Source organism: Anomalospiza imberbis, chromosome 8 (genome assembly GCF_031753505.1).
Source record: "Anomalospiza imberbis isolate Cuckoo-Finch-1a 21T00152 chromosome 8, ASM3175350v1, whole genome shotgun sequence".
Taxonomy (NCBI): Eukaryota; Metazoa; Chordata; class Aves; order Passeriformes; family Viduidae; genus Anomalospiza; species Anomalospiza imberbis.
Window position 1 is genome coordinate 1,075,403 of NC_089688.1, and position 25,802 is coordinate 1,101,204.

At 42.4% G+C, this 25,802-nt stretch overlaps 2 protein-coding genes across 4 annotated transcripts in view; one reads left to right on the plus strand and one right to left on the minus strand.

Moving 5' to 3' along the window:
- LRRTM3 (leucine rich repeat transmembrane neuronal 3) overlaps nt 1-3,107 on the plus strand; it is an 84,365-nt gene extending 81,258 nt beyond the window's left edge. For 2 of the 3 annotated variants that reach the window (XM_068196841.1, XM_068196840.1), the window contains one exon: nt 1,877-3,107. In XM_068196841.1, coding sequence (XP_068052942.1) covers nt 1,877-2,086 — 210 coding nt within the window. In that variant the 3' untranslated portion in view covers nt 2,087-3,107. The remainder of the gene's footprint in view (nt 1-1,876) is intronic. The other variant, XM_068196842.1, reaches the window with a different exon arrangement.
- The window catches only part of CTNNA3 (catenin alpha 3), a 427,360-nt gene that overhangs the window by 314,240 nt on the left and 87,318 nt on the right, over nt 1-25,802 (minus strand). The window lies entirely within an intron of this gene.

Genomic DNA, 25,802 nt, shown 5'->3' on the forward strand with positions numbered 1-25,802 from the left:
GAAGGCAACAGCAAAACTTGAATATGAAACAGATGGAATTCTCACATATTGACCACATGCTGACATACCACATTGCCATGCCGATTCTGTATGTGACACTCTCATTACACTGCAATTCTGTACATTTTCAGAATGATACACCACAGCTCTATCACTTCTATTGCTTCCATCCTTCAGCTCATTTTATTCTCCTGTTCCAGTGTGGTCTATGTTCATCCCTCCTCTTCATGATCATCTGTTTTTCAGCTCTGTCATCCTCAGGGAAAATATTCCATTGCCCTATCGTCATTTCCCATCACAAAATTCTCAAGCCACACAGAACTGTGGCTGTCCCCTTATGCCTTTATTTTCCAAGTTTTCATTCTCAGGATTCTATGGCTGAGTCTTGAAATCTCCCCAAGAGGTTTGAACACCCCATGTCAACGAAATTTAACAAAATACCAAAATCCTTAGGCTGAAAATATTGCCACTAATTCTAAATACAATACATTTAGAAAAAAATGCAATTTTATGTCTTATGAAAGTGCAGTCAAGGTCAAGCAATCAGGTAGGAACACAGGCACAACAGCAGAAACTTAATAAATGCTGTGAGGCCTTTGCAAGAACCTTTCCCACCTTTGCCAACTGCTGAGATATTCATCTGGAGCTACGAGCATTCCTCCCCAGCCAGTTCACATCTGTTTAGAAGTACATACACTTCTGCAGGCTAGAGAAAATAACCCATTTCCTGCAGATCCCTGCAATTGCTACAGAGAGACCAGACCCAAATTATCTGCCTCCTCTTTTAAAAAAGAAAAATGAAGGAGCTTTCCTTTTAATCTGTGGTAACCTTTTAACTGCCAGTGATGATCAAAAGAAAAATGAAGAAAAAAAAATCAACATTCCAAACATCGGACTACATTCTTTTCAGGACTGAACAGTATTATTTTTTAAAATATTCTGGTTTGCCATACAGTTTTGTAAGTACAAACTTTCAGCTGCACTTTCTATGTAAAGTAAATCTAGATCTTTACACTTCCTGACTGAAAAGAGAGGGTTGCTGGAACTTCCCGCTCACTGCACAGAAATTTAATACTATGCAATGAAATTCAGCTTGCAGAATAGATGCCTCCTTGAATAGAAACTGCAATTTTAAGGCTTCTGAACTGTAAATCTAAGATAAGCTGGGGCATCCTGATGCTCATCTGAAGCTGAACTCCAAACAATATGAAGCTCACATATTGCTGGTAATTAAACACTGCAGTGGGTTTTACTCCAGAATTGCTGCCAGAGATGAGAACTGCTACAATTGCTGTCATATTATTAGATTATTTATTCATTTCAAAGAACAGGACGTTCTTCATAGCTAGAAATTTTATTGACACACATCCCACAAGGAACGAAAACAGGAAGGAAAGCTGCAAAGGAGGAGATACAAACAGGGAGGTTCCCTGTCTAGTTACAATCACAGGTGAGCTGAGGTCTCCTTCCCCAAGCACTTCAATAGTAGGAAGCCTCTCACCTGTATTTCCAAGCAGACCAAAGGTATCACACTCACTGACAAATTCAAGCCACTCACTTGAAAAAGCATTTACATTTAATGTGCAATATTCCGTGACAGAGTGATTATAGCTGAGGTTAATTACATTCTAAAGATAATTTAACTTGAATCACATCTTAATCTTCTCAAACACATTCACGCATATACACAGCCCTGGGCCTCGAGATCCAAGGTGGTGGAGGTCAGGGTTAAAACAGCCTGGAGAAGAGCAGGGTGTGGGTGGAAGCAGTGGGCAGAGGGATACAGAGAGCAGACAGTCTGGTTTTCCAACGCCCAACTCAGGCAAGAACCACTGGGTAATGTCATTTGGTGCTTTTCCCTCTGTTTTTGCCCTAGATCCCACTGTCCATGAACGTGTCAACGTTTCTAGCCTACGACCAGCCCACGCTGAGCTACTGCGGGGTGCACCACGAGCTGCTGGCCCACAAGCCCTACGAGGCCAGCAGGCAGGAGGAGGCAGTGGACACAGGCCTGGAGGCCGAGCTGGACCTGAGCACAATCACCACGGCGGCACGGATCAAGGAGCACGGGCAGCAGCTGCCCTAGGGGCTGCAACCAAATCCTCTGTAAAGCTATGGACACGAGCGAGCAGACAATTCTGTGGAGTGTAGGACCCCTGTGCAAATTAAAAGTCAGTCACAAAGATTAATTGTTTCCAGTCTACAATTTGTAATTAGTTCAGTTGTGAAGTATTTTTTTGACTTTAGAGTATGACCCTTGAAAGTGAATCTTTTTCAAAACCCATCCTACCTACCTGTATAAACTGTACAGATGTAATGTATTTTTCATATTGTAAAGTTTCAATTACCAAGAACAACTGGTATGTACAGTGCCATAATTTAATTACATCTTACTTTACAAGCTTCAGTTTCTAAAGCTTCAAATTAACAAAAGTTACTTCTTGTGTTAAGTTACTCTGTTTTGTAGGGATCATTTTGTTACTGCTTTTGTGCCCAGACAACTTTAATCTAAAATTCTGTCCTTTGCAGAATATGCACCATTTTTACTGTGTTTAATGTGTAGAATTTTATCTACTGGTTCCAGAGGGAGGGTTTAACTATTCAAACTTCTAAGAAATTCTTGAAATATATAGCCAAGTTTTCCTAGAAATGAAAATTTAAAAAATAATAATAATAATAATTCTCCTCAAACTTACCTGTTGCCTTGAAATACAGCCTGATTTTTAACAGCATAGCTTGGTTATGCAACTGTTAGTCAAGGCTGATGATATTTTATTAAGTCTCACTGTTCTGCCAGACAATACAGGACAGGAGACTTCAACAGGCAGCTACAAAATCTGCTGTGAGATTCTGCCAAATCAGGCATTTGTATTTCTGCTTAAAGACAAAGGGGTCCAAAACCTACTTCTGTCACAGGCAGCTGCTGACAGAAGTGGCAACAGAAACCAATCCTTATACTACTCCTAGAATGTAAAATGTCACTCAAAAGAAACATCCACTTGCTGAAAAATCTGGTAATTTGGAACAAATACTAAAAGTTTACAGTCCTTTAACATTTTGATAAATCAAACAAAGAAAAAAACCCAAAACCTTTAAAGAAAAAGAAATTAATGTAGTATTAAGTCTTCAACAATTACTACATTGCTTATTTGTCTGTCATTTAATATCTGGATTGAAGCATTCTTATACCCCATTCTTTTGTTTTAAATCTTCAAGATTTCTCAATACTGTATGAGAGTAACTTTTTATACCACTACACACTACCCTGTAATCATAAAAGATTACAGAAATTAGGAAGACATTATATCATGCTGACTCTGTGAAAAACAAAATGGGAACACAAGCCTTCCAAAATATAGGAAAAAAAGTTTCATATGGTGAAGCAACTTTTTTATAATAAAGAGAAATTATATAACCACAAATCTATTTTTCTGGATCTTTATCCTACCATATTTTCATGTAGCTTCAAAGCAGAAGACTGAATTTTAGCATTAGAGGGCAACTTTTTGTACAAAACAGGGTGAAGAGAATGAAAATTAGCTTCAAAAATTGGAAACAAATCAATCTGCATTCGGTACCTGTTAAGTGGAAACAAAGTGTCAAAAGAGAATACATTGTACTGCTTATTTATTAGCACTTTGATTTTGTAACATATTTTGCATAAATTATTTCATCTTCAAAACATTTTCTTTTTAAGACACCTCTTACACCTGCACACTTCAGTTCTGTATTTCTTCACTACACTGGCTCTTGAATCTATGGTCACCTTCCACAGTGCTGGAATTTTCCTACACATAGCTTGAAAATACATTTTGCTAATTGTCCACTGCCAACAAACATGCAGGAGTCACTCTGGAGCCCAGTGGCATTCAGGCTGCAGAAAGAAATTGCCTGAATCACTCCACAGCTGGTTTTGAGGTGCAATGTTTTGGCATTCTGGCTAGCGGAGCAGGCCTGAGCTGGAAGGAGCAAATACCACCCTCCCAAAAGGTCGTTTCAGTTGTTCTTTCTCTGTCCTTCCTACTCCGTACTTCGACCCGCTGCCCTCAAGTGTTTGCAGTGTGTGAACAAGGTCCTGGCACTAAGGGAGCTACTCAAAATGCCCAGGTGTTCAAAAGTTCCATTCCCAGCGCTGGACACTGGAGAGCTTAGACTGGGGAACGTGAGAAAGTATTTTCTTCTGCAGAGACACAGGAAGTTTTGGATGTATCTGATCACAGAGGCACAGCTGGGTAGATATTCACATACACATCAACATTTCCCCTTTTCTCTTCCTCAATCGTGAATCAAAGACCCCCAGTTCCAGATGCCACAGGACAAATGGCAGAGTCACAGAATTAGCCCCTGACAGATTCCTCACACTCTCACCATCACTTCCCAGGCATCTGAAACACCAGGCTCTGTAACCCCAGCAGGCCACTCCAGTGCTCCCCAAGATGGATCCAACATCCAAGGCCCAGAGCAGCAGGGGGTGTGTGCTCACCCCAATCCCAGACTGTTAAAACACGCCTTTCTGTACATATTCAGTGGATACCCTTTTTAAATGGACTACATCAGCCCAAAACTTGTTATTCTCAGTAAGGCAGGTGTCTTCAAGAAAGCTAGATGGAAGGTGGGTGCCTTCTCTAAAAGATACTCATGATGAAAAAAACCTAGGTTAGGTTAACCCAGAAGAAGACCACTCCTGAATTCTGACCTTAGCCTGTGTACACCTTGCCAACAGATTGTTGCCAGCTGTGTTCTGATTCTGGCTGCACAGGAACAGGAAATGCTTTTGGTCCAGGGATAAAAACAGATCAGTGTGCCTAATAAAGTCCCAGCCTCCTCGCTAATTTAGCAAGAAGAAAGGAGTCTGTGGGTTCAAGTATTTGTTAAGAGGGGGTCACTCTCATGCATCGTTTCCCTTTGCAGTGAGAGCCACACACAAGAACAGGGGTAGCCAATGGCATCCACCTCTGTCTCAGTTAAGTGACACCACCAGACCCTGGCAGGCCTTTTTACCAAGAAAAGCCTGGGGGAAGTCATTACACGTGCAAAATACAGACCGAGAGACAATATAACCTCTAGCAATGAAAAACCCAAGACAATTTTAAAAATAAACCTAGCTCCAAGCAAAATTCCCACCATCATCCATCAGTGGATCCTGCTTGTCCAGCAATGCACAGGGCTGAAACACCCATTAGCAAAGCAAGCCCAAGTATCTGACTGGAGCTCCTCCCTAGGGAAGGGGGTGTACAGAAACATGAATGACTAATGTGACAAATTCCTGCATGTATCTCAAGACAGTAAATTAAAAAAAAAAAAAAAAAAAAGCACCATCTATACAAGGAAGAAAATGCTTCAATTAAAAAGTTATGAAAATCTGCAGTACAAACTATTCTCTAGGGATCTGAGAGACACCTCTAACATAAAAATCCACAAAATATACACAGTTTTCAGTTTACGTCATAAATATCAGACTTCCTTTGGCAGCACACAACCAATGGAAAATGCCAGCCTCAGAAGCTGTGTACTAGGCTTGCTCTACTCAGAGTCCCTCCATTTCCCTCCTTCTCTCCCAAGGCATGTTTTATCCCTTATTATTTCCAATCCTCAGACTGGATATGAGAACAGAAATTGTGCAAAAAACATAACATGAAGGCTAAAAAAAAACCAAAATAGAAGTGCAAGGGCAACACTATGACCTAAGAAATAAGCCAGGATTCCAGTGTCACTGGACTGTAATAAATTCTTGATATTGCTACATTAGCAATGAAGGTCCTCAAAGATGGTGAATGTCAATTAATTATATGATCATGTACAGTGTCACACACAAGCAGCTGGATCCAATTCCCAGCTGTGGTGGTAAAGATGGTCTGATGAACAGGTGAAAAAGTTTACAGCTTAACTCACGTCCTGCAGCCTGACCCTCCTCTCTTGAGCGAAAGGTCTTTCTGCTCCACGGTTTTGTACAGGTCTCAGGGCCTGGGCTTCCTAAAGGCAAATCTAACCAGTAAAGGCTGAGTCTAGTAATGGCTTTACTTGGTCACATCAGAGGTACAGCCAGCCTCGATGACCCGCCTGGCACAGCAGCTGAGAGGTGAAACCCAAAGAAGAGCTGAGGACTGGGGCAAGCACACAGCTGTCATTCCCTGGCAAGCCCCACAGATCCCAACTCTCTGTTGTCCAGGCACTTCCTTAGCCAAACGTGGCCCAACCAGCCCCTCTCTGAATGTGCACACAGCTTCTCTGAGGCCACAGCAATTGGTAACATTTCCAACTGCTGAGCAAGGAAAGCTGCCCCTTCTCCTGGATCGGGCAGGAATGAATAATCTCCGCTTTCGACACAGAAACACAACCCTGGCGTAATTAGTGATGACACGCTGCCGCCTTCCAGGCAGCATGGTCAGCATCCCCTCAGTCACCCAGAGGGCAGACTCCATCTGGAACCCTGAGATTTCTCCTAGCGAGGGCGGGGGAGTGTGTATCTTATAATCAAGATTCAGCTAACCACAAAGGACAAGTGCTTTCTCCCAGGTGTCTCAAGTCCATCACAACAGTCAACAAACAAACCTGCTTGTCAGAAGTACTGCAAGCATTTTTTAACACAGAAGATACTTACAAAGCTCCAACAGGTACAAGTTTGACCATAATGATCCATACTTAAAAGCAGATGTTCCTTAAATTCCTCAAAAAATTCTAACATTTGAGTGAATTAATAGCTCTATTATAAAATAACAAGGCCAGGTTCCATTTTATTGTTCTACCTAATTAGAAAACCTGATTAATTTCAGTTATAAAGTTGCAGAATTACGTGAATATAATCAGAGCTCATGATTAATGTAATTCTAATGAACCCCCAAGAAATTAACATTTTACCACTAGAACTTTGCCAAGAATTTTTATGTAAGCTGAAGTGCAGTGTATACAAATGTGAAAATCCCACATGGCGCGGAGCTTCTATTCTGCTTGATCACCATCAATCTGGTATGTAAATAACCCATCCTAAGAACTGCCTCGTTTGATGGCAACCACAGAGGAGCTCCTGCTGTGGGACAGCAAATGAGCCAGTGACACACAGCTCACACCCCCAGCCCTCCCACACACTCCTGACAGGAGACACTTCAAAGTGCCACCCTGACAGACGTAACACTAATAACACACAAAAGAGCATTAATTAGTGCTGCATTAAGATAGCATTGGTTTGGATTAACAGTCGCGTGTGATGATTGCCTTATTAATTGCCTTAGGTCAGCTGACATGAACAGAATGGATGGTCTCCTAATAAACACCGGAAGAATTCAGCGTGCAGGTATTCAAGAGTATGTTTTTTCCGGCTTTCATAGAGACTATTTCCCACTTTGTATTCCCTAAGAAACAGACTTTTAAGGTGGATGCATTTCAGCAGTGCTTCTATCCACAATCTAATCACAGAGTGAGTGCTTCAATGAAATATATTTCAAAGCCCAATAATTTAAACATTGTTATACACTAATTCTGTGTTTCTTAGAGAACAAAACCTCATCAACTTTTGCTGAGAATACTCATTAAAAGAAAATTATGTGTCTCTGCAGCACTGTGCACTTCAATAATTTCAGTAGTTTTATAAAAGAGTGGATCATAAATGAGGCATGGCAAGCCATTAACTGAACAATTCATATTGAATAGTTTGTTGTAATTTATGCTTTCAAAAGAAATAATGAAAGTGATTTATTTTTCTAGTAATAATGATGCACCTCCCTTTTATGTCTTGCTGTTGGTAACTTTATTTTTAAAGAACCTGTAAACTTGCACTGTTAGTCCAGCCTCCACTGCCCAAAAGCCTTATTCTCATTGTCAGGAAAGGAAAAAATACAGCTATCAATGGTGTATCTAAATATGCAAATAGGATTCATGAACAAGATTTATTTTTGTCTTCTACTTCAGCACTTCCTAGACAGTTCATACCTCTCTTTGCCTTCTGCAGTCTAGCCCTCTCCAAAGTCTAGCTGTCACAACTGAGACTGCCAGCACTAAAACAGAACTATTCATACTGAGATCCTGGAGGGAAATGCCTCTCAGGTATCACCTCCAGAGCTGAGCAACTTTGCTGCCAACCAAGCACGTGCTGCACCTTCTCTGACTCCTTTTCTTCATCACTAGCTCTTGCAAATATAGATCCATAAATATAATAATGCTAGACTATGCTAATAAAAATCAACCTTTTTTTTTTATTCTACCACTACACAAGGTGATGTAAAGTTTTGGGTTTTTTATAATCTGTTTGCACGCTAAAGCTGTGAAGAGATATGGTTAACAAATGTCAGTATGAACTGCCCTAATTCTACTTCCATCTAGTGATTGTAACAGAAATTTTAGAAGTTTCTGGAAAGAATGAACGTTGCCCTACCCATCTCAAAGCAAAAACAACTTATATACAGGGGTGTAGGTGTGTCCCGTTCCGCCGTGCCAGAGCCGGGGAGGATTCTTTTGACAGATTTATTGGACATAAATAAAGTGCAAATGCGGCAATATTATATCTGAGAACCTTTTCTTGATAAAAAAAGGTAAGTGCTCCTACTGAAGAGGGACAGGACAAGGCACAGGGAGAGGAGAAAGAGAGAGGGGGAAAGAAACAGAAGACAGGGACAGCGTTACCACAAGAGCCCCGGCTCTGTGTCAGCCACAGCTTAGCAGGGGGAGTGGGGACAGGCAGGGACAGGAGGGGACAGGAAGGGACAGGCAGGGACAGGCAGGGACAGGAGGGGACAGGCGGGGACAGGCGGGGACAGGCAGCTGCGCCCGGGAGGCATGGCAGGGACAGGAGGGGACAGGAGGGGACAGGAGGGGACAGGAGGGACAGGAGGGACAGGGGCTGTGCCTGGGAGGCACGGCAGAGACACGCAGGGACAGGAGGGGACAGGCAGGGACAGGAGGGGACAGGCGGGGACACGCGGGGACAGGGGCTGTGCCCGGGACACACGTCAGGGACAGGCAGGGCCAGGCAGGGACACGAAGGGCCTGGCAGGGCCAGGGGCTGTGCCCCGGACGCACAGCAGGGACAGGCAGGGCCAAGCAGGGCCAGGCAGGGACACGAAGGGACAGGCAGGGACAGTCAGGGACACGCAGGGCCAGAGGCTGTGCCCCGGACGCACAGCAGGGACAGGCAGGGTCAGGCAGGGACACGCAGGGCCAGGCAGGGACAGGGGCTGTGCCCCGGACGCACAGCAGGGCCAGGCAGGGACACGCAGGGACACGCAGGGACAGGCAGGGACACGCAGGAACACGCAGGGACACGCAGGGCCAGGCAGGGCTGTGCCCCGGACGCACAGGAGGGACAGGCAGGGACACGCAGGGACAGGCAGGGACACGCAGGGACACGCAGGGACACGCAGGGACACGCAGGGCCAGGGGCCGTGCCCCGGACGCACGGCAGGGCCAGGCAGGGACACGCAGGGCCAGGCAGGGACAGGCAGGGACACGCAGGGACACGCAGGGCTGTGCCCCAGACGCACAGCAGGGACAGGCAGGGCCAGGCAGGGACACGCAGGGACAGGCAGGGACACGCAGAGACAGGCAGGGCCAGGCAGGGACACGCAGGGACAGGCAGGGCTGTGCCCCAGACGCACAGCAGGGACAGGCAGGGACACGCAGGGACACGCAGGGACACGCAGGGACACGCAGGGCCAGGGGCTGTGCCCCGGACGCACAGCAGGGCCAGGCAGGGACACGCAGGGACACGCAGGGACAGGCAGGGACACGCAGGGACACGCAGGGACACGCAGGGACACGCAGGGACAGGGGCTGTGCCCCGGACGCACAGCAGGGACAGGCAGGGACACGCAGGGACACGCAGGGACAGCAGGGCCAGGCAGGGACACGCAGGGACACGCAGGGACACGCAGGGACACGCAGGGACACACAGGGACACGCAGGGACACGCAGGGACACGCAGGGCCAGGCAGGGACACGCAGGGACACGCAGGGACACGCAGGGACACGCAGGGACACGCAGGGCCGTGCCCCGGACGCACGGCGGAGCACAGCGCCGTGGCGGCAATGGGCCGGCCCGCAGGAGCGGAGCGGGCAGGGAAGCAGGAGCACTGGAGGGTGGAAGGAAGGCCAGCAGACTCCCAGGACAGCCAGCTGCCGCAGCCAGCCGCTGCCACGGGCTGGGCACGGTTCCTCCCCGGCTGCACCTCCCGGGCACCCGGCCCACGAGCCCGTGTGTGTGGGCACCCACAGACCGACCCTGGAGGCTCTCTCTGCCCCGACTCCTGCCAGGCGAAGCCTCTCCCGGGACAGGGATCTTTCACCTCATGTGTAACATAGGTTGAGGCATAAATAAAAACTAGATGGTCCCTCTCAAGGTGCTTCTCTAACTTCTTAAAACCCCTTCAGTCTCTGGGGAACACAGCATCTACCTCAATGGAATGGAATTCGTGAACCTGAGTGGGAATAAATGTTATTGTCCAATCAATAATTATACTGTATTGTCTAATACAATAAATATACATTATTGTATACAATAATGTAATACAATTGTTTAATACAATAGTTATACATTATTGTATAATCCTGTCTCTGGCTTAAATAGTCACTTCAATGCTACCTTCTTCCCGAAACTTTCTTCCATTTCTTTATTTCTCTGAATGACTCCTTGAACCTACAAACAGTCTCACTGAAGATCCCTGGATCCCAAAGGGGCAGGAAGACCTGCCTGTGATCTGCACTGCAGAACCCATCCCTCCTCTGCCACACTCACACGCCTTGGCACTCATTCTCTCCTTTCTTCCCTACCTACATGCACTTTGAGGCTCTACCTTTTCTTTAGCAAAGACATTAAAACACCCACTGAAGTAGAAGAACTTAGATCCTTTATACTGCTAAATTACATTCTAAGATTCCTTCTTGTAATATTGTAAGCATCTTACTATAAACCAGAATTATTCTTTGAAAAAGGTTTTGGCTTTTGGTTTGTGGGTTTTTTTTTTTTTGTTTTGTTTTGTTTCTTTTTTGCTTCCCAGAAATAAGCATTAATAACTTGTTTTGAGAGTTTGTGTATAAGTTTTTCTTTTACAAAATAAGGAGGGAGGAGGCAGGGGTATTGTTAATGCCACAGAAATACAATAGTTACCCAAAGAAAGACTCACACTGCTAGCTAAAATTTGAAGATTTAAATGCAGAAATAATTCAGCATTATTCCTGAGAGAGGATGTAAGGAAAGGGGCTGTAAATGCAACTAACTTATGCTTCAGGAATGAAAAAAAAGTGTTTTCAAAATGTATAGGGACCTTGAAGAGAAGATAGTTCAGGCTGGTTTTTAAAAGCAGGTACAGGCTAACAAGGCACAACACAAAACAGAAGATGAGAAGGATTAAATTTAAGTCTGGACTGGATATACACAGGCAAACTACTAGAGAATGGGATCTGCCTTTCCAAAAGTGAAAACCATTTCCATTTGCTTTAGTACCAAGTATCTCCTGAACATGTCAGTAACCAGCAGCATTGTATCTGAATGTAAACCAGTAACAGGGATAACAAAGTTGGCCTTACACACAGGAACTAAGTGACCCCCCCCAAAAAAAAGAAGACAGACCCGGATCTGCAAAACTTCTCAGGGAGGCAACTGAATACAATGATGCTCTGTAGACCTACATTACAGCCTCAATCAAGTGCTTTTATGTTAAAAATAACATTGCTACGGCCTCTTTCCCCTAGGAGGACTTCAGAGAAACCAAGGGAAGTGGAAAAGTAAATCAAAGGCAGAATTATTAATAAATAACAATATATGTAAAGACACCAAAGTACTGCCCCTATGAATATTAATTCAGTCAGATGTAAAGACATACAATGCTGCCCACCAAGAGCTCATCACTGGTCTGCTGCAGTGGTGTATTTTTCCATTAACATCAGTTTTCTGGACTACCAGTTAATAAAGTTAACATTGGAAAATCATTTAAAAAATAAGAAAGCATCATAAATACAAAATCTTTATTACAGATACTGCAGCATCAGTGGTTACCCAAGGTGAAATAGCAGGACTTGCTTTGTAAATTCAGTGTGACTGAAGGGATTAAACACATCAGCAATGAGGGGAAATGGAGGAAGTCCCTGTAACATCCCTTGGGAAGCTTACAGTTGCTTCTCACCCAAAGCCAGTATCTCCACTAGAGCTGCCCAAAAATAAATCAGCATTTCACTGAAAATCATCTTTAGGAAAAACACCCAAGGAGGAAAACAAATTCATTCTGTCTAAACAGGAGAAGGAACAGATGTGTAAAATGGAAAGAAAGGAGGAAAAACCATAGAGATGCGGATGGAAAAGGAAGATCCCAAGGATTCAGTGAAGCCAGACTTGACAGAACTGTAACCATCCATCATGGTAATGGATTAAGGAAGGATACAGGAAGGAATGAAAATGGGAGAGCACAAATCCGGTCGCTCCTTCACAATGGTTGGTCTGAAAACAAATGGAATCCCCTGGAGCAGGGGAGTGAACAAACAACATCTCCATCCAAAGATGCCTGGGCTGTAAAAAAGGTGTTTGTTCCATCAGAACAGCACAGTGACAACAGAGACAGCACCACTGCACTGATGTTATCACTTCAGCTTGAATACTTCCTTCTCTTTGGACATCTCAAGGTAGATCCACTCTTTTCCTTCTGTCTAAAAGAGCTTTTAATTTGCAGCAAAAACTTGCAAAAATTAGGTTTAAAAAATGCATTTTTTGCCTCCAGTAAAAGTACACCAAACTCCATAAAATATTCTGCTCCCAAAATTTTTATAAAAATAAGAGCTTTGCAATCAGATATATGTGATTTAAGGATAATGAAGCAGGTTTTATGGGCTGCAGAATATTATAAATCTCTTCTGATTTATTTCAGGGTAGAGGGAAAAGGGGAATTGTTGAAGGAAAAGATGATAGATCACATCTGCTTGTGGGTAATAAGGCCTCCTCTAAGAAGAAATGGCATACTGTGAATAATTACATGCAGTCTGAGGCCAAAAGAGACAGGGTCTAGTCCTGGTCAGAAATTTCAGCTGCAACCAAATACTTGTAAAAAATGTGTGAGGGAAATATGATGAATTCTCACTGGTTATCAACAGTTTTTCTTTTGCTAATTTGCTCAGCTTCAACACTAGGTCAAACCATAATTTCATCTTTCTGCTTTGCAGAAATTCTTCCATTTTACATCATAAATGTCAGCAGAAACATCAAAACCACAGCACCAGTCAAAGAAAGAAAAAGGGGAGATATAACCAGGACAGTATTTAAACAAAAATACCAAGCATATTTTTCAAATGAAGTTTGTAAGACACTACACTAAACCAGATTATCAGACAATATAGGCAAAAACCAAAAAAGAACAGCCTAAAATATTCAATATAGACCACACTCCTTAAAAAAGTATGAAGAGTCTCAAGAGCTGAGCTTAACTCCTTCAGTCTAGGTGATGCTCTGGCTCCATTAAAGCCAGCTGCAGCTCACCACTGCCTTTAGAGGAGTTGACATTTTCAGGTATTAGGTTTTTTGCACTTGTACAGGAGATAATTGGGAGTCAGCACTGGAGATAAGAGTGAGAGCTTCATGCAGCACAGCTGGACAGAGGCAACAGCCACAACACACTGGCTGCTCCCATAGTTAAATGCTCACCTGCAGCTTTTTGAGGTGTTCCCTATAATCAATGAGGAATTGATTAGAGGGGTTCTCCTTCCTTCTCACACTGCAGAAACCAGCTCATCCATGTGGTGATTTAGGGATTTCAACGTTGTATCACTGAGAAGTGGCTATTGGCAGCCTCCCAGAGACTGCCCCCTTCTTGACCACAGCCTCCTCCAGCTTGTCCTGGAGAGAAGCAAAAAGCCACTGAATCAGAGCTGTGCTTTAGTGCAACACAGTCCTGAGAGAGCAACACCGCTCTCCTGATGGGCAGGAGAAACTGAAAATCCAGGTGTTGGCCAGCCAACCCCTCTCTTGCTCATCATGGACCCTTCCTTTCCTACAAACCTGTTCTCAGGCTAGGAATTCTCAGCAAGGCTTCTGAGATACCACAACTGCAAAACTCCCTCAGCAGCCACAGAAACACACCCCTCTTTCTCCACAGTCTCCTCCAAGAGAGACCAGTCCCCAGCTTAGGAAGCTCCAGAAGCTTCTCTCAGATGAGCATTTTCAGCTGTTCCCAATGAAAATGTGCTCTCCCTTCCTCCCCAACAGCTCCACCTGAGCAAGGGCTGCAGTGGCCAACAAGGAAATTAAGTGACCTTTCTCCCTGCCTCTGAGCCAAAATATAATGCACTGTAACATTCAGTAAAGAGTAAACAATTTAATAACAAAAATTATGCTATCGATCACATCATCCCAGAACATCAAAAGTCACATTTTATATCACAGTTCATAGATCAAAAGCACCAGAATAATTTATATTCTTCTTCTTTGTAGTTTCAGGAACTTCAGGCTATTTTCTAAGGTTGCCATATGTATGGCTTCAGCACAAGCTAACGAGATATTGAGTGAGAAATCATTAGCAGCTGGTCAAGTAAAACCACTTCATCAATCATTTTCATTTCCTTAATGTCAACAATTCTAATTTCAACTCTGGAAAAAAAATTGTGTTTTAAACTGTGAAATACATCACATAAAACAGTGACATTTGATAGTATGCTTTTAGATTCTCAAGTTTATTGCAAAAAAGTCAGTTCAACACATAATGAAGTCATTCCTCCTTTATAACCACCAAACTCAATTGTAAGGAGGAGAAAAAACTGTTTCATCTAGATCAGGCAAACAAACATACTGTCTATTCCAGAATAAACCCATTATTTTGTACCTAAAGCACCAGTAAAAATTCTGGAAGAACTGCAAAGCTGTCTTGTGTCTTCTTTTTACAAAGATACATTTTAGGTTGTTCTTGAATTCCAGTCAGCAAAACCAACCCACGACTACCAAGGACCTTGCAGGAGACACAGTTTCAATACCGTGCCCGTCTCAGTTTGCCTGGTGCTGTTTTCTGCAGACAAAGAGCCCTCCTACAAGAACTCTCCCTGCTGTTCGGCAGAAGCTCCTGAGGAGTGGAGCACTGCAATCAGTCACACCAAACCCCACCACCACCGACACCTTTCTGTGCTAGGGACAAGGCAGGGCGTGGCAGGGTCCTGGGGAGGCACAGGACCAGCTTCTCCTTCTGGCTGTCTGGAGCAGAGGCATCCTCCATCTCTACACCTGGGTTTGCTGCAGCTTTCTGGTTATTCGAACAGGAAGACTATGGACCATGGCAACTTTGTGAGAAAGAAAACTCAGGTGGCCAAGTGACTGCAGTGCCTGCATCCCCCTCACCTCCATCCTGACATGAGCAGGTTACTCTTTCCTTACCCCTCCCAGTCCAGCCCCTTGCAGCAGCACCCAGGTTTCCATCAGTCCTGGAGAGCCTCCTCTAGAGCCCTGGGAAAATTTCCTCCCTTCAAGTTTCAGGCAAAGTGCACTCCCTAGGGACATGCCAGCCTGGGCAGCCTCCTGCCCCCCAGGTGTCCCTCAGCCACAACGTGCTGCAGGCAGCTTCCAGCCTGATTTTATTCTAACACCAGGAAATTACTGGGGACTTCTGCCATACAACCAAATCATAGAAAGAGTTGGTTGGTTGGGGTTTTTTTAATAATGCATATCCATTCTCCTCAGAAAAAAACGTTAGTATGAGAGAACAGCTCACATATTACACAAATGCAATTTGGTTGCTAAAGTTTTAATCTTGTAGAGCAAAATTCCTATTTTCTATTTCTTGTACTTAAATTCCAGTTTATGAACAGATTAGAGGATGCAAAATGGTTAGGTCGATCCTGAAGTATTACATTTAGATAAATCTTTCCAATATAGTTATAAATTTGTCAGGATACAAAAACTCCTGCTGATATGATAAGCTGAATCATTGTTAAATGCACTATTTTCATGCAAATAGCTCATAAGAAAATAAACTCCTAGTATGCCTACCACTATTAATAGCTTCTTTTATTGACCAGCCTTCCCCAGATGCTTGAACACAAAACTGTAGAAAGGACAGATTATTATCTGTATATGGCCTGGAAATCTAAAAGCCCCACCAAATTTCACTCAAGTTTTGATTGCTGCATAGAAGAAGCATTCACTGTTACAAACCTACACCAATCTGTGGGAAAAAAAGCAATTTGTGGTACGAAAACGCAGACTGAAGACTGGGAATATTACTTTTATAAATCTGCAAACCAATAATCAGTGGGGCTAAGGGGGAGCTCATGGTCACTTTGCATCCTGAGCATCCCGAAACAGCCCAGGTGCTCCTAGAGCTCCCAGGCAGATGCTGGGCAGCCCAACCAGTCCCACCTGTGTGCACGAGCAACTCTCCATGGCCTCCCAAGGGACTGTTCCAGTGCTTGCTCATCTACATGGCTGGGTTTTTTTACTCAATACTGCACAAATTTTGCACTTTGCCAATTACATTTGTCTTCCTCTGAATGGATACAGAGAATAACTTATCAGCATAAATCTTATAAAAACTTCTTCCATATCTGAAAATATCTGCATGTTCCTCTCCTCCACCTCTTCCTAAGTTACACAGACTCAGCTAAGTCAGCTGCTTCCTACTTTTAAAGTTCTAAATTCCTTGCTTCATTTTGTTCCTTTTATCAGTCCTTGTTACTCTTAAGCTGTGATGTCTAAAATTTCCTACTGAGCTGAGCCCTACTGACAGTTCATTTCATTTCTGATTTTCATATGGCATTGGGAGCTGTAGAGCAGTACCACAAACCCTGCATTTTTATGTATACAGTGAACTCGGTGAACTTCTTCCCAAGAGTAATTGTTGGCACTTATCATTTCAATCTGCAGATTTCAGACCATTTCCCCAAACTTAAAAAAAAATAAGAAGAAAAGAGGGGCAATGTTTTTATTGACCTATAAAATACTTTGAAGTTGCACCAGGGTAGCATCATTCAAATTCTCAATTATTTCCACTCTTCACTCCCTAAGCCATTTATTTACTTTTATTTCATTACTAATGAAAGTACACCATACACATGGGTCCCAGGCCAGTCCTTGCAGAATCACACTTCATTTAGCTATTCCAAATTGACCTGCAATGGATTAAATACCAATTCACTAGGAGCACTGTTTTTCAGTGACCTGTATTTTCCCTCATTATACAACAACTGTGCTTCTCAAGTTTGCCCAGGAAAACATCCTGTCAGTGTGCATTGCTGTGTGCAACATTACAGCAGTTTACAACTTCCCTTTTAATCCCCAGCCAGCTATTCTGTCAAAGAACTACATGTATTTGACAAAACATACTTTCAAAATAGATGCCTGTGGCTCAGCACCACCTTCTTATCCTGAGCAGTTTTAGCAAATGAATATATAAGTATTTCCTGCAGCTTCTTCACAGTTATCCAAGTTAGAGGGACTGACCTATAAATTCCCTACATAAAGGAATTTATCCATTAAGATAAATTTGGCTTTTTTGTCACCTGGAAATACTCATTCCTCACAGATTTTTACAATCAAGGTCAATGGTTTACAAACTCCTTTCTTAAATATTCCTGAACTCTTTCTGGCACATATTCACTTGGCTTTATTGACTGCATTAATTTTTCCAGCTAACTATTCACAGGAAGCCTGAAGTAGGTAGGAAAGACTGAGTATTTTTGACTTCCTGTCCCCCATTTAGAAAGGACTCTAGTTTTCCTCCTATTATTTCCTTCTAAATTACTTCCAGTGCTCAGATTTCCACCTTTTCTTCACTATTAATTTGCATGTTACTTCCTTCTTCTAGCTGAGCAAAGAAGCCTTTGGTGCTGATCAGACTGTTGATCAGACTGTGCCTTGCTGCATCATTCTTGCCTCAGAATGTGTTATTTGGGCAAAGGAGCAAAGAGCCATTCTGGCCTAGAAACCACCTAAAAAATCTGTATCTCTGCAGCAGCCAGAGACATTCCCAGCACTGCATTCCCAGCAGTGGCTCCTAGGAGTCCCACAGGAGCACTGTGTTACAGAGCAATCCCAGGACACTGCTCATTCACTCCACCTCATTTACTTCCTCAGCCACAGGGAATATGAGGACAGTGTCATATTCCTGCTGTTTGCCAGCAATGGATGATTCCAGATTTACACACTGGCCCACAGATCTGAATCACAGATATACACAGACTCTTCACTACAAGAATAAGGTAGAGGACAAAAAAAAATTTACTTCCTTCCTTAATTAGTGGTCAAAACAAAAATCTAAACCCTTTCCTCCTGGTCATTCTTTCAGCCTCCCAATTTTACTTAAGTTGTAATAGATCTGTCATAGTACTTTACTAGACCTGCATCTGAATAAATGCCAAACAAGTAAATTTTAATATCTGACCTTTGCCAATCACATTTCATCCAGACATGGAATGAGAAAAAAAGGGCTTACTATTTGCTTATAAATCTATCAGACATTTTAAATGGCATTGACTAACATGCTACAGACTAACTGGAAAACAGAGCAAGAACTGCAGCACAACATCAGAAATCAGGAATATAGCTGGAAATTCTCCAGAGGAATCTTTCCTCTATTAAATTCTGCCAATTTATCAAAAGCAGAATCTTCCATGGAAACAGAGAAAGCACAACAGATTTTCTGACAAAACACAGGCATATGCCCTGCCAGCTCTGTAAGACAGCCTTGGGACCAAACTCTGAAAGTTTCAGATCCGCTGTTCCCAGTCTTTCTGGGAAGAACTTGGAGGTACCAGTCACTGAGCAGTCTTGCTCTACAAAAATTCCATTCTTACAGCTGAGAGAGGCAGGTGTTCCAAGGACCACGATAAACGAGGAGCCAAACAGCCTGAGGAGCTGGCAGCCTTACCCAGGCTTTGTTCAGATTCTGCATGCTCACTCACATGCAACAGCACTCCGCTTTCCTGTTGGGATCCAGGATAATTGTTCATCTCAACAATCTGGTCAGCTGTTCCCCAGCTGCTCAGGAGGGGACAGGTAAAAACTGCTGCCAGCCCCGGCAGTATGTGTCAGCATCCCCTACCACATCCCAGTGCACTGCATTTGAAACCTTGCTATAACGTACAGCCGCACAGCTGGACACAGGAGGAGGCTGACAGAATTCAAAAGATTATTAGGCCTCTTGATTTTCAAATTAGAAACAAGTTTTTCAACTTGATTACTTGAAAGCTAAGCAATAAAACCTCCACTTCCTTGCCAACTGCAGGACACATCACAGATGCCATTATGACCATACCCCATAGCAAACAGCTACGAGCAGTCACACAGCATTCCCCGTTCCCTTTACCTACTCATTGTTTGGACTCCTTCAGGTCACACTTTCTACAGGAACTCTGCAAATTTTCCCCTATTTCACTTCCTAATTACTGCAAGCAGTAGACTAGAAATAGCACTGTAAAACCAAAATGGTTCTGGCTTATGTGCATCTGCCCTCTCCTGTGTGCACTGTCCATGTGCCCAGGTGCACAGTCAGAAAAGGCACGTCAACAATACAGTGCTCTCTTGCTGTATTAAGCAGAAAAGATGCACTAACCGAGTTCCCAGAGAAGAGATTTACCTTGGGCTCCATTTTTTTTTCCGTTAATTGCTACCAGGTTGTATGTAATTATTATTTTTCTCATTTTCTCTTATTTAAATGGAATAAAAAATTATTATTATTATTATTCATTTCTCCTGCAAAAAGCTAAATATATTCAAGAAAATTAAGGAAGGGATTCCTTTACCGCTTATCTTCTTTTACAGACTGGTAATTCCTCCTGTACAATATTAGGGATCAGAAAATAATTAGAAACATCGCTGCTTGATAGAAAAGATAATCCTAGATTATTCCTGAGTACAGCTCCTAGTCAAGTAGCAGACTTATCATTTCTTCCCATCTTTGTATAAATTTCCTTTGTTTTTTCTCCTGATAATGAAACAATGGTTAAAAACAATTAGAATTAGATAGCAAGGATTTTCCAGTAAATATAGCAATTAGAATCATTTATTTCATGTATTCTACTAAGCACTGCAGCTCTCTGACTTAAGACATTTACTTTCTTTGCATACCCACAGAGAAAGAAAATGTGCCAATTGGCAGCACAGGCTTGGAAAACAACCACGAGAAGCAGTTCTTGAGAAGAGCTGATCTTGAAAGGACTAAAGCACATCTTTTTTGTTAATATGATGGGGGATGATGGCTCAATTGCCAGCCTTCTGATCATACACATTGGTCAAAAATGCAATTATACAAAATTATAATCTTCCTTTTTATTTTACTGCATTAAGGAAAGAAGAGTAGCATGTCAGAGAGGAACAACAAACAACAACTGGAAAAGAATTCACTAAAAGGGAAGTTAAAATGAGAGGGAAGTGCCAATGAATGCTGTTTGTGACCAAAGATGTGGTTTTGTTTTTCAAGTCTTGTTTTGGTTTTCTTTTCAGAAAGAAGATGGAAATGTGGAATTGAGATTTAAATCTTCAAGTTCCCAATCTCCTTTAACTCAATGTTTTAAGATCTGGCTGAACAATTAAGACCAAGAATTACAATTTTTCTGCAATATGATACAGTATTGATTTCATTAAATGTGACCATAAGCTATTTCACATAAAACTCCATTGTTCATTCTTCATAAAAAATGATCATGAGAAGCTAGGCAAGAAATTAAGTCCAAAAGTCAGCTGGCAACTATGCAGGTATCTCCATCTCCATCAAAGAGAAGTCACTTCTGGTACTATAAATTAAGAAGTGCAGCATCTTATAGGATGCTGGCATACCATATCCTGAATTTGAGTAACTATAGCAAGAGCATTTGGTTTCAGCCATGCAATAGACCTCAGCAGTCAGGTGATGAAATTCTTAGGGAGAGCTTTTAATCAACGACTTCCCAAATGACTTCTACAAAGTATTGTTTTATAGACAGAATTCATTACAACAGAACCTAACACAGTCACTACTCTTCTTTCATCACCTGAAAATTACCAGAGATTATTCAAATGAAAGAAACTTTCCTTTTACTACTTTAAGTAATTTCTTGTCCTGGCTTCATTACCTGAATATCTTTCAATCTTCCATTAGTAAATAATGGGATTTACTGTACATTAAAACTTATATTACTGAGTCATCCAAGATGCTGCCCAAACTCTGGAATTTACTCCAATGTTTAGCATCAGACTCCACTGATTGAAGACAGCAGCAATGTCTGGACATTATCCAGTCCAACCCACTGCTTAAAGCAGAGTCAACTCCAGCCAGGTTAGTTTGGGTTTTTGATGGGTCTACAACACCAACATTCTATGAAGAGTTCCCAGAACAATCCAATCATGACTGATCTTTTTAATTAGAACTGTTACATAAAGAAAAAGTAACTTTCAACCTGAAACAGAATGAAATTTAGCAATGTATCTGGACAACAAAAATCAGCTGCATTATACCAGATAATAAAGAACCAAGATAAATGCATCTGAAACAGCAGACTTCAGTAGCATTCCCAGAAATGGCATCCTGACATTTCAGAAAGTGACCAGTCTAACATCCTCTAAAAAACAGGAAACTGGTTGAGAAAAATCTTGTGTAGTAACAGCCATTTTCAATAAACTCTAAAAATAGGGATATTCTTGTAAACTAAACAGCTAGGTAGATGATGAGTTAACAAATACTTGATTATTTTTAATGCTTGTTTATTACCATAATCAAGGATTTATTTCATCTTGGGGAGAGCAAATGCTGCTTCATTGAAGGTTTCTTGAAAAACATTAGCCTCCAGCAACCCAGTGTATTTTCAGTGCTGCCAGGTATACTAAAGACAAATTACTGACTCTTACAGTGAATCATCCCCACAGAGCCACGAGCTGCTCCTCACGCTACGTTACTGCAGTGCAAGCCTCCAGTTCAGATCTGATCAATCCTGACAGAGCTCAGCTCAGAACTGCTCAAAGAAAAGCTTTCATTATCCTTCTCCAGCTCATGTGCAGAGATCTCAGATTACTGCAAGGTCTGTAAGAGCATCTATTATCAGGTACATTACTGCAGCTTATTTTTCAGCTGTAAATCTATTTGGGGAATTCACTAGACTACTTCTGTCTTTTAAGTACTCTTAAGATCCTCCTCCTTAACAATTCATATCTAATTTCCCCATAAAACAAAATGTTCACTGAAAGTTAACATTTAAAAAAATTATTTTCAATTACACATATTGCATACAAAATGGAAGAAAATCCTCTGCAGGAGTGCTCAAAGTCAACTCAATCAACTACTCAGGCAATGTGAACAACAAAATCATGAAAACTACATATTTTCTTGCACAAATGCCAGCATAATATACCATATAGGCATACCAGTTTTACTGGAATACATCCTTTTTTGAAAAACATAATAAAGTCATAAAAAAAAAAAAACCAGCCATGAATAAGAAAAGAACTGAGTGACACTTCCCACCCACACATGGAAATTCTTCTAGTTTACATTTTGACGTACCTCAATTTCAAGCTTCTCTGGAACACGAGTTTTCTTAAGATGTTTAAGTATGAAGAGGACAGTAAATTAAGAGCATTCAAATCCACTGTTTTTTTTGTAAAAGTGCACAAATAAAAGCGTTTTTTATTTGTTCAGAAACAAAAAAGGGATTTAAAAACCAAGATTTCAGGAAGTCAGTTATTTCAACCCCTTCCATCAATAACCAAAAGCCATTCTGTTCTAGAAGATTTTAACAAGGAATTTCTTCAAACTCCCTGTTAGTCGAGTCTACCAAGTCTGGGGGCAGTTCTTCAGAGAGCAGCTACACAGAACTCTGCGAGTTACATGCTTGTGCAAGAAAGTGGAACCATAAAGGACAAGTCAAACAGTCCCCTATTTTTACCTCCTCAGGTGTCACTGGCAACCCAGGAAAGTGTTGAAAGTCTTCATGGGGAAACCATGAAGTACAAGTAATGGCAAGTTGAGACATCAGTATGCTTGAGGCATCTCTACGTCCCTCCACTCTCCAGGAGTAAGAATGGCAATAAAATACCACAAAAGAAACGTTATCAGTTACACTCTCCATGTTGTAGATGTTGGCGAACCCAATGGGAAGAATGATGATGTCTGATTTATTTCAGAAGGCTGAATGAATTCTTTATTATAATTATGCTGTGATACATTAATATACTATATAAAAGAGGATACTAAAAACTACATGCTACTCTCTCTAACTATCCTATCTAACTACTCACCTCACAACTCGTGACCCTGTTCTCCAGAGCCCAGACACAGGTGGATCCGATTGGCCATCAGGCCCAAACAATCCACCGTGATCCAACCAGGCATTCGCTCTAGGTAAACAATCTCCAAACACATTCCACAAGAGAAAAACCAGGAGCAGAAATAGAAATTGTTTTCTCTTTCACTTCTCTCTGTGCACCTTTATAAAAATCCTGAGAGAGAGAGAAATGTGCTTGCCACACTCCACATCCAGACAGTGGACCAGACCTTAGGCTGCTGCTGAAGACTACTCAATACAGAGGTAGAGCAAGGCATTAGTGCTCCACAGCAACCACATGTAAGAGCTGAGACAAAGAGCGAGGCCCAGAACCACACCACCAATAAATAAAACCTCCTGGCTTTCCACCCATTTTCTGGTTTTGAATTTGCAATGCTCAGCTTCCAGGAAGTGACCAGTCAGAGTCTGAAATCTAGAGAGACACAACAGCCCAAGTCCCAGCTATCCACTGTGTGCCCTTTCCCCTTGGCCATAGCAGGCTCGGCACTGCCGCCTTTTCCTTTAGGGCTCTCCCAGTCCAGCTCAGCCCCTGTCCCAGCTGCCCCTCTGCTTTCAGGGATCCTGGCTCCTCGTCTCACCCTCACTGCACTTCAGCTGCTGTGCTCACATCCAAACAGGTCTCATTCCCAGAAGCTGTGGATACAATCTGGTGGTGAAGGACGAGGCTTCAGAGCCTTGAGGGAAGCCAGTTTCACAAAGTTCCAGGAGCTGCATTCCCAGCAGGGTTCAGATATGCCCCACATGCAATACAAGGCACATCTGACCACTCCTGAGCTCTGCCACAGAGCACACAACATTCCTGCTCAGCCTCAGCTGGCCTGCCCTCAGGCTGTATGGATGGCCGGGGAATATAAATATGTACAAGGTGGGCAACTTCAGTTCACTTCCTGATCTGCCTCAAGGTAAATGCATCATTATTCTCCTCACGTTGTTTAAATGGAAGCACGGCTGGTGTGAGAAGAAGGGCTGGTTTGGCTCTGCTCCCTGCCACACACAGCACAGCTGTGGGACAGCAGGACACAGCAGCTGCCACCACCTGTGGCACAAGAGCCACAGGCACGTCCAGGCTAAAATACCCATGTCTGACCCAAACATCTAGGTAACCATGACATAAAAACCCAGTTAAGAAACAAATATTTTTAGAATACACAAGAAGGAAGTGAAATCAGAACTGAAAAATCAGAAAAAGACACTGACCCACATATATATACACACACATACGTATCTCCAACCTACAGCCGTAGTAAGCTGAGAAACTATGAACTAAAACTAATGGAGCACAAATATCATGAAACAACATTCAAACAGTAAGGGGATTTCAGATCAAGAAAGTAGCTCTCATACCAGTGTGTCTGACCTTTCCTTACCAGCCCTGACAATTCAGGGGTGATCTTTACTGAAAGCAGAGGAGGATGCAGAAGAATTGTTCAGACACACCTCCCTATTTAATGATGGCAGGCACAGCAGCACCTGCAACCACTTAATGCTGCTCACAACAGCCCCTTCCACCCAGGCTCATCACAACTCCATCATCCCTTCCGCCCCCCAGGGAAGGGAATGTCTTTACTCTGAAGAAACATGGAGCTCATACTGCTGTACTCCACTAAGTTCAGTAACTTTTCATTGTAGAGAATGAAGAGACAGGAGCTTGTCACTAAGAAAAAGCAAGTGCTTATTACTAGAACAACATGATTGCTCCAGTGCACACATTATTCCATTAATGCCCCCATGACAGTATGATTGTGCCATTGATAAGATATCCAAACCCACAGTAGCAATTCCTGTCACTGGATGTCCTAACACGCAAATATATCCCCTAACAACATATGTCTGAGTAAAATTCAGAAAGGTTAACAACAGTACACAAACCATTTTGAAGAATTTTTGAACAATTCAGAAAAAAAACCTGCTGCTTTTCAGAAGAATTATAAATGTATCTGCAATTTACTGTGTGTTTGAATTACTCTGTGAACAGAAAAACTTTTAGGTTCTTGTGGAGAGCATTTCGCTTCACTTTTCATTGTACCATTCACTGTGATAAAACCTCTGTGAAAAACAGATACATAAAAGCAAGTATCTTCTGAAAAGATGTTTCTCTGAGCTTGCATTAAAAACTCCTTAAAAAAGATTTTTAAAAGTTTATCTCACTGACACCAAGAAGCTCTTAATCTTCAATGCTCTTGAGGCTTATTAGACACTTTAAATAACTGAGGAAAAAATAGAAAACAAATTTAGGAACCACAAAAGCTATACTTCCTTATACTCCTTCAAATGTTAGCACTAATAAATCCTAAATTCCTGTATGGTTTGTCAGGAAAATTAATCCACAAACACCAGAGGTTTATATGCAAAAAGGAGACAGAGGACTCCTGTAACTTTATTTGAATAAAGGCAGAGGCCATGGGGCATTTTCCCTGGTGTCTCTCAACATTTTGGAGGACGCAACCTCCTTTTTATCCTCATTTCCTGGCCGCACGTCCGTCTCTCTTCCCCATTGCCTGAGGTCCTTCACAGGTACAGACTTCCCAAAATGTCTAATACCTAAGACTCCCCTCTAATGTATAACCCCCCTTTTTGTTTTCCTCGTGTCAATCAGT